Below are 8,675 nucleotides of genomic sequence, written 5' to 3'. Positions count from 1 at the left end.
TCTGCTTCTTCCACCACTTCAGGGACCTGTCCTGGTGAGCAAAGAAAAAAGACTTGCAGCAGCAGTTTGCCTAGGAGCTCCCGCTTCCTTCAAACTGTAGAATCAGGCTTTTGATGTGAGACAGCTTCTGATGGAGGTATTCGCAGCGATTCTTCTCCTGGTGGTAGCTAGGATAAGTCTGGAGGAGAAAAAAAATTAAAATACAGATCACCTCTGGGAGGGAACCCAGCCCCTGCCCTGCATCCAGCCTCACCTTCTTGAAGTGGCTGTGCTCATGCACAATTGTAGCTTCAAGTGCCTGAAACCCAAGAGAAGTAGGTGAGCAGAACCACCGCGTGGCTGCATTGTGCCATCCTGCCCCAGGTCTCCCGCTTGCCTTGCGTTCCTCCATTCCTTGTTTCAACATCTTCATTTTGGCTCCCAGCTGAATGAATTTCTGGCTCACGTTACCGACGCGAGCACGCAGATGGCGGTACTCCGCGTAGTCGGCGCTGAACGCTGCCTTGTAAGCACTGCGCTGCTCCACTGAGCAGACGGTACAGTATTTCCTGCCGTGACCAGGAGATACTTGTTCTCCCTGGGCCTCCAGGACCCCTGCAGCAGAACTGAGCCCCCTGCCCTGCTGCTGCCGCCACTGGAGGGGAGGCAGGTAGCTCGCCTCAGCCCGCCTGATGCTGTGGAGCTGGGCCAAATTACACTAAGCAACAGGGAGCCCCGTGGCAGCTGGTGCCAAGTGTTCTTACCATAAGTAATCCAGGATCTCTGCTAAGGTGGAGCTGCCAGCCTGGGACCTGGTGTCTGGCAAGGAGCAGAAGATGATGAGGATTAACGTGCTCTGGAGCATCTCTCCTCCACCTCGGCCAGGACCTGTCCCATGCCTGGGCTCACTGGAAGGCCCCTCTACAAAGCCAAGCTTGCAGCTGCACGGCTCTGGTGGGTGTAGAGCCCCTGGCCCACCAGGGAGATCCCAGGGGATGCAGCTGCGGCAGAGATGGCCGCAGGCTGTGAGGCTGGGCGGTTCACCCAGGCTTGCACTGTCCCCATGTTTGCCTCGGCCTCCTGGCCAAAGCCTCCCTGCTTGCCAGCAGCCCTGGTTTGGGCCTCCCACCTCCTCCTAGGGCACCCGGGGGTCTGACCCAGCCTCTGCTGCATGAGCTGGTGGGGCTGTGTCCCTGGCTGCCTGCACCCCCAGGCAGCCCCTCACCTTTAGGAGCAGCGTGGTGCTGCTCCGGGCATGGGGCACCCTCTCCCCAGTCACTGCGTGCCTCCTCGTCCTGCGGCTCTCCAGCTCCCCGGCACGGCTGCTGGGGGGCAGAAGCCCACCTTGCTGCTGGCCCCACGTTCCCGGCTGCTGTGTGCCAAGTGTCTGTGGGCAGCTCCAGTGCCACTCTTGAAGGCCAGGGCTGGACACTGGGGTCCAGGGCTTCTTGTTGGCTCTCAGCTCTGAGAAATCCAGCAGTGCCAGGCGCTTCTGAAAGACAAACTTGCTCTGCCGCAGGCCTGTCCCAGGCTCCTGCCCAGGACCCGGGTCCCCTGCCAGCTTCAGCCTGTGCGGCCCAGGGCTGCTGCATCCCTCGCACTGTGGCAGCGCTCAGGCGTGCCCTGTCCTTTGGGCTATACTGGGGGGGTCACAGCTGGGGCTGTGCACCGCTGGGGCACAAGGCAGGGGCTGAGTCCCAAGCCCTGGGGTGGTTGGGCTGGGGGGCAAGGGGGCCTTTTCTGGGAAGGGGGCACAGAGAAGAATAATCCTGATGCCTTGAATGAGGCTCTCCCCACACCCCCGCACCCTGGGGGATTTCTGCTGCCAAAGCCCAAAAGCACTTACCACCCCCTGAAGGTTTTTGCTGGTGGCCTGAGGGGAGCCATGCTCTGGAGGCTGGGGCGGAGGCACCAGGAAGGATGGGGCCAAGGGACTGTGGTCCTGGCTCCTGGGGCACGAGAGACAGCAGAAACCAAAGACCAAGGCTGGGGAAAGTATCTCCAAACACCAAGTGCCTGGGCAGCAGAGGGGTGGCTCCAGCCTTGCCCAAAGAGTGCTGAGTACCTGGCAGTAGATGCATCGTGCCCACGGCCAGATGCCCGCAGCAACCGAGCCCCCCCAGACCCCACTGCTCTCATTGCTGCTTGCCCCAGGGCCCTACCTGTGCTGCTGCAGGGCATTGTGCCACCGCTCCTGGGCTGTGCTCCGTGGCCAGTCCTCCCACACCCGGCCTGGCAGGGTCCCCTCCAGGCGGCAGCAGGAGCCAGTGGCATCCAGCCCTGTGCCCTGGGGGGTGCGCGGCCGGGTGGGCATGGTGCAGCACCCCGGTACCTGCGCAGGACCGCAGCTGGCATCCTGCCCTCCTTGGGTGGCCATGGCCTGCCCGCCATCATCCCTTCCAGATGCTGCACGTGCTCCTGCTTGCAACGGGGCTGCCAGGCATGGGGCTGAGCCAGGCTTTGAAGGGACACCCTGGGGCTGGCTCTTGCAGGCCTGTGGTTCCTGCTCTTGGGGACATGGCAGGCAGAGCCCTTCCTCAGCAGGCTGGTCACGCTGGCCTTCTCGGGAGCTGTGACACCTTTGCTTGCAGACACATCGGGACAGAGTGGGGTCAGCCCCAGAGGAGAATCACACCAGGTCCTGCTTTCCTCCCCCATCAGTCCTGGCACACCGCCCCCCCCCGAGCCCCCGTGCCTCCACAGCAGCCCCCCCCCGCCCCAGCTGAGGGACAGGGACACTGCACAGCTCTCCCAGTGCTGCTGCTGCCTCGCTGCTGCAGCCTGACACCCCCAGATGTGCAGAGCTGCCGAGAGCAGCTGCTGCTGCATCCGGGGACCAGCTGGTCCCAGAGGAGGCAGAACCGTGGTCCCAAGGGGCGAGCAGGGTCCCCCACAGCCATCAAAACCCCAGCCTGGCAGGCAGCGGAGGCTCAGCCCACACTGTCATTTGGGCCACCAGCACCCACGGCACCCCACTAACCATAGCCAAGCACAGCAGGATTGAGCTCAACAACTGCTCTGCTGCGGGGCTCCTTCGCCAGGGATGCAGGCTCCTGCAGCAGTGGGCAGCTGCTCTCCCAGGCACAGACCATGATTTTTGCCTGGATGCTGCCCAGGCTGCCCAGCCAGCCCTGACCTAGTCTGGGAGAAGACACCACCGCCTGCCAGCCAAGCCCAGCCTGCTCCGCCCAGCCCTGCGCAATGCCTGGAGATGGCCCTGCAAGGTGGGCATCCAAGGAAAGCCAGGGTGGAGGGAGCCTGTCCCCAGACTGTCTCCAAAATCCCAGTCCACACAGAGGCCATTGCCCTGACACTTGGGATGCCGCTATGGGTACCGGGAGCTCAGGATGCTGTGAGCTCGGGATGCTGTGAGCTCAGGGAGGGCGGTGGGGACTTTTAGATGCAAAAAGCACCAGGCTGCTTGGCCAGGGCCACTGGGAACCATGAGGAGAGTGGGAGCAGACCCAGCTGGTGGGAACTGGTGCTCCAGAGCAGCGCTCCTGCCTGTCTCACCAGTGGGAGCAGGGCTGGGGCTGACCCCGAGGCTGTGCCACCAGCACAGCCCTGAGCATGGACAGATGGGAGGGCTGGCAACCAGACCACCAGGGTCTGGTGGGCTTACTGGGGCATGGCCAGCCACATGCACTCAAAGCTGGCCCCTCGTTCATTCCGGCTGCAGCAGGAGAGGGAGAAGATGAAGAGCCGTGGGGGGGTCGCAGGGCCTCCCAGTACCGTCAGGTACTGCCAGTGGGACAGGCCATCAGGGCTGGGGCTCCCTCGAGACCCCTATCCCCCGGAGCACGGCGGATCCACCCCATCACACTGGCCCCTGTGCCCACCGGTGGGACCTCGACCCACCCTGATGCCCCCCCATACCCGGCCTCCCTGGTTCCTTCACCCTTCCCTCATCCCTCCACTCCCTCATCATGACCTGCCATGCCCCAGCAGCCCTGGGCTCCCCAGTTTGCCCCCGATCCACCCAGCCCCCAGCCACCCTGGGTTCTCTGGTCCCCCCGGTCCCCTGCTGCCCCCTCACCCCCCAGCTGCCCTGGGTTCCCCGGTCCCCCCGCTCACCCCCTGGCTGCCCCGAAAGGCAATCACGGGCCCCGACGCCCCCTGCAACAACAGCAGGCACCAATGAGTCCCACCCATGCCCAGTTCCCCCCAACGCCCCCCACCCGGCCCAGTCCCACCTGCCGCCGCCCGCAGCCGTGCAGCACCCGTGCCGCCGCTGCCGAGAGCCACACATGCAGGAGGCTGAGCCAGGGGCCCGGCCCGCAGCCCCGGTACCGGAGCCGCCCACAAAGCAACGCCCGCGGCCGTGGCATAGTCCCGAGTGCGAGGCCACGGCGGGCGGGGCCGGGCGGCCGGTCCCGGGGGGGGGCGGCGGCGGGAGCCCCGCGGCGGGGCTCAGCCTGAGCCGGCTATTTTTGCCGGCGGCCCCGGCTAATCCGCTGAGCTGCTTCCCGGCGTTAGGTAACGGCGCGACGGGATGCGCTCGGCGGCCGCCCTGGGCAGTCGCGGTGCGGCGGGGCCGGCGGCGACGCGCCCTGTGCGGGCTGAAGGCCGTGGGCCCCCGCCGTCGAACCCCGGGGGGGCCGCACCGAGGACTCCCGGTAGCGGCGGGCCATGCCGGGATCCTCGCCCGGCGGCTCCCCGGAGAGGGAGGCGGGGACCGGACGGAGGCCGCGGGAGCCCGGCCGGGGCAGGCGGGTGCGGTTCCACCTGCCCCACGCCGCCATCGCGCTGCCGTCGGTGCACGAGGAGGAGCGGCCCTTCTACCGACGGCTGGAGGCGCTGGCGGCCCCGGGCCCTGGCGGCTTCGGGCCGCTCTTCACGGCCGACGGTTGGAGCGATCTGACAGGTGAGCGTCCGCGGGCGGCCCCGGGGGTGCCGGGCCGGGGGTGCCGGGCCTCGGGGGGCTCCCGAGGCGGGTCTCAGGGCCGCCCTCGCCTGCAGAGGACCGGCTGCTGCGGAAGCGCGTGGTGCGAGACGGTCAGGGCGGGCCACAGCCGGGGCCGGGCCAGGAGGTGTCAGTGAAGGTGCTGGGTGCCCTGGAGGACGGCGGGCTGGTGGAGCGGGACCCGCGGCTCACCTTCGTGCCGGGCCATGGCGACGTCGTGCAGGTCAGCCCCGGCCAGGACGCGGGGCGGGCTGAACGCTGCCCGGTACCGCGCCCGGCCAGCCCCGTCGTGCCCGCGTCCACAGGCCCTGGAGCTGGGCGTCCCCACCATGCAGCCCGGGGAGGTCTCCTTCTTCCTTGCCGCTTTTCCATATGGTTACGGCCGCTCGGGCAGGTAGGGCGGGCGAGCAGGGGGCCTGGGAGGCAGGGGCACCTGACGGGCAGGTACAGGGGGACCCGGGGAGGCAGGGGGCCGGGGGAGACAGGAGACTGGGGACAGGGTCACCTGACGGGCAGGTGCAGGGGGACCAGGGAGTCAGCGGATGGGGGGGCACAGGGGACCGGGGGGGCAGGCGCAGCCCGCGCTGTGCCCGCAGGGAGCCCGACGTGCCGCCCGAGGCGCCGCTGCTGTTCGAGGTGACCCTGCTGGAGGTGCGGGACGACCCCGACAAGCAGACGCTGCCGCCCGCCACCCGCCTGCGCCTGGGCTCGCAGCGGAGGGAGCGGGGCAACTTCCACTTCACACGGGGCGACTTCATGGCGGCGCTGCGCTCCTACCGCCTGGCCCTGCGCGCCCTGGACGGGCCCGTCGCTGGTGAGACGGGGCGGGGGGCGGGCCGGGGCTGCGAGGCCAGGGCGCTGAGGCTGTGCGCCCCCGCAGCTCCCCCCGGGCCGGAGGAGGAAGAGGAGCTGCGGGAGCAGCGGGTCAAGTGCTTCAACAACTGCGCGGCCGCCGAGCTGAAGCTGCAGCGGCCGGACGAAGCGCTGGCGGCCTGCGAGGCGGCCCTGAGCATCAGCCCGGACAACGGCCGGGCGCTGCTCCGGCGGGGGCAGGTGGGCTCCGCGCCGTCCCCCGCCGCCTCCCGCCCCGGCCGCCCGCTACCGCCCGCTCCTGTCCCCGCAGCTGCTGGCACAGCAGGGCCGGGATGCGGAGGCCACAGCCGTCCTGAGGAGAGCCCTGGAGCTGGACCCGGCCAACAAGGTCCGGCCGGCCGGGTTGCGGGGGCGCCGGGGGTCCCGTCGGAGCCTGGCTCGGGGCGCACCGGGACCGTCGGGGGAATCCCGCCGCAGCCCAGCACGCCGCAGCAGCCCTGCCGCCTGCAGGTGATCCACGCCGAGCTGTCGCAGCTGGTGAAGCGCCGGAGCCCCGCGGCCCTCGTCGCCCCCCAGGAACCCCACCACGACCCGATGCCGACGCCAAGCCCTGGGTGCGTATGTGCGCCGGTGGACCGAGGACTGCCTGTCGGGGCGGGTGGCCGTCCCAGGCCCGCTTGGCCTCGGCGGCCCGGGTAGCGCTTACGGCGGTACCTCCCCCTAGGACCCTGGCACCGCCCGCGGCGGAAGGAACGGCCTGAGCGGCCCCGCGCCGCACCGGAGCCGGCCCGGAGGAGCCGCCCCGCCGAGGATGGAGGCGGGGCTGCCGGTGGCCCGGCCCAGGGGCCGCAGCGGCTCCGGGCATCGGACTGAGGAGAGGAGAAAGCACCGACTCCGCCGTGCCGTGCCGTGCCGTGCCGTGCCGTGCCGTGCCGTGCCGTGCCGTCCCTGTCCCGTCCCGTCCCGTCCCGTCCCGTCCCGTCCCGTCCCGTCCCGTCCCGTCCCTGTCCCTGTCCCGTCCCTGTCCCTGTCCCGTCCCTGTCCCCGCGGCTACGCCCCCCTTTTGCGTCACGACAAGGCGTGGCCTCCTCGTGCCCCGCCCCCTGGCGCGTGGGCGCGGCTCTGGCGCCTGCGCTCCAGCTTCCGGCTTTTTCGCCCCCGCCGGCAGAATGGCAGCCGTAGCCTGCGGCCAATCAGGCGTGGCCTAGCCGGAGCGGTGTACCAATAGGAGGACGGTGGGGGCGGGCTCTGCGCGGCGATTGGCCGTGCCGCGTCCTTAAAGAGCGGAGCGGGGCGGGGCGCGGGGGGGTCAGTGCGGGACGTGGCGGCGGAGCGGAGGGCGGGAGGCAGCGGCGCCATGACCCGTGAGTGCGGGCTGCGGCCGGGCCGGGGGGAGCGGCACCGTGACCCGCCCTGCGGGCCGGGGCTGGCCTGGGGGGCGGGAGGGAGCGGCGCCGTGACCCGTGAGCGCGGGGCCGGGGCGCGGGCTGGGCCCTGGGGCTGGGCCCTGAGGCCGGGCCCTGGGCCGGGCCGTGCTGAGGCGGCCGCGCCGTCGCAGGCGGGAACCAGCGCGAACTGGCGCGGCAGAAGAACCTGAAGAAGCAAAGCGACTCGGGCAAGGGCAAGCGGCGGGACGACGGGCTCTCGGCCGCCGCCCGCAAGCAGAGGTGAGCGCCGGGCCGGCCCCGCCGACACCCCCCCTTCCTCCCCCCCTTTCCCCGCCCCGATCCCCCCGGTCCTGAAGCGGTGCCGGTGCCGCTGCCAGCCCTGCGCCGCGCTCTCCCGCAGGGACTCGGAGATCATGCAGCAGAAGCAGAAGAAGGCGGACGAGAAGAAGGAGGGCGCCAAGTAGCCCGCGGCTGGGCCGGGCCGCCATCGCCTCGGGGCCGGGCCGCCCGCCGGCAGGATGCCCAGCGCAGCCTCGGGGCCGGGCCGCCCCGCCGGGGACCCCGGCAGCACCCTGCGCCCGCCTCGGGTCCGTCTCCTATTAAAGTAGTTTGTGGAGCCGTGCAGGCCCTGTCTTCTCCCTCCGTGTGACCGGGCCGGGAGGGGCGGGGGGGCTGGGGTTGCCCGGGGAGTGGGAGGGGGCTCTGCCGTCGTGGCCCCCCCCCTCAGCTGGCAGCGAGCATCCGTGGCCGTGTTCCGTGCTGATGAAGAGGAGGGACGAATGCACCCAACACGGCTGTTGCGCTGTGGAGCAGCTGCATCTTCATGGTGAGGAACAAAGATGGGGCCTGGCCTGCCCCCGTGGGCATCACCTGGGGGGGGTCTCTACAGCCGGTGGGACCCCAAGTGCAGGCACGTGGGTGGTGGGCTTGGTGGGGCAGGGGAGGCTTGCGGTGAATGCCCTGGGGAGGATGGGATTGCTGGAAGCCCAGAGGAATGAAGCCAAGAAGGGATTGCACCGGAGAGGGCTGGGTTGTGGGGAGGGTGGGAAGGAGGGCTCAGGGCTGGGGAGATGCTGGCCAGGCCTGCGCAAGGACCAAGGTTCTCCTGCAGCTGGTGGGACAAGCAGGCACAGCGGCTGAAGCTGGGCGAGCTGCCTGCTCAGCACCACTGCTGTGGGCACAGTCGGAGCAGAGCATTGCCTGTGGAGAGGATGTCAAGCTGGCAACTGGACCATCTCCTGTGCTAGGCCCAGCAGCAGAGCAGAGCTGCCTCCAGGGGCATGCTGATGTCCAGCCCAGTGCTGCAGCCTTTGCTGTGACCCACCATCCTCTTCACTTCCCTGCAGTGCCAGGAGCAGTGGCAGCAGCCAGTCCCACCACCCCGGCAGGACAGAGCCTGGGGACCCCAGCACATCCCAGAGCCCAGTGCTGCGGCAGGCAGGGCTCCTCGCTGGGCAAGGTGCCATCCTTGGCACTGGTCTTGCAGAACAGGGAGCTGTGGGCTGGGCAAGCAGTAGGTGTCAGTAGGGTCCCTGCTACCCTGGGGCACAAGGCACACCTCATTGATCAGCTGCTGCCTGTGGGCTGTGTGG

The 8,675-nt window shown here is 69.5% G+C and overlaps 3 protein-coding genes across 4 annotated transcripts; 2 read left to right on the top strand and 1 right to left on the bottom strand.

Moving 5' to 3' along the window:
* On the bottom strand, window positions 1-4,273 carry ELL3 (elongation factor for RNA polymerase II 3). Of its 2 annotated transcripts, XM_056346798.1 has the most exons (5): window positions 4,173-4,273; window positions 1,826-1,928; window positions 1,205-1,471; window positions 254-298; window positions 1-178 (listed from the first exon to the last, which is right to left on the bottom strand). In XM_056346798.1, exons 1-5 carry the CDS (start codon window positions 4,226-4,228, stop codon window positions 71-73), a joined length of 579 nt encoding a protein of 192 aa, XP_056202773.1. In that variant the 5' UTR covers window positions 4,229-4,273; the 3' UTR covers window positions 1-70. The 2 variants fall into 2 exon arrangements, with proteins under 2 accessions (XP_056202773.1, XP_056202774.1); XM_056346799.1 differs by lacking the exons at window positions 1-178; window positions 254-298 and adding an exon at window positions 829-980.
* Window positions 4,274-4,470: 197 nt separating this feature from the next.
* Window positions 4,471-6,646, top strand: LOC130153224 (peptidyl-prolyl cis-trans isomerase FKBP8-like). Its single transcript, XM_056347769.1, is given in 8 exon segments — window positions 4,471-4,843; window positions 4,939-5,165; window positions 5,167-5,276; window positions 5,479-5,696; window positions 5,763-5,935; window positions 6,006-6,083; window positions 6,206-6,309; window positions 6,420-6,646. Coding segments are annotated over 8 exon segments (1,182 nt in total). The 5' UTR covers window positions 4,471-4,608; the 3' UTR covers window positions 6,457-6,646.
* A 295-nt stretch (window positions 6,647-6,941) lies between these two features.
* On the top strand, window positions 6,942-7,705 carry SERF2 (small EDRK-rich factor 2). Its single transcript, XM_056347770.1, has 3 exons — window positions 6,942-7,059; window positions 7,254-7,362; window positions 7,484-7,705. The coding sequence occupies exons 1-3, from the start codon at window positions 7,053-7,055 to the stop codon at window positions 7,545-7,547; spliced, it is 180 nt and encodes a 59-aa protein (XP_056203745.1). The 5' UTR covers window positions 6,942-7,052; the 3' UTR covers window positions 7,548-7,705.
* The last annotated feature ends 970 nt before the right edge of the window (window positions 7,706-8,675 follow it).

Source organism: Falco biarmicus, chromosome 7 (genome assembly GCF_023638135.1).
Source record: "Falco biarmicus isolate bFalBia1 chromosome 7, bFalBia1.pri, whole genome shotgun sequence".
NCBI lineage: Eukaryota > Metazoa > Chordata > Aves > Falconiformes > Falconidae > Falco > Falco biarmicus.
The sequence above is the reverse complement of the archived record's forward strand: the minus strand, read 5'-3'. Positions and strand labels throughout refer to the sequence as shown.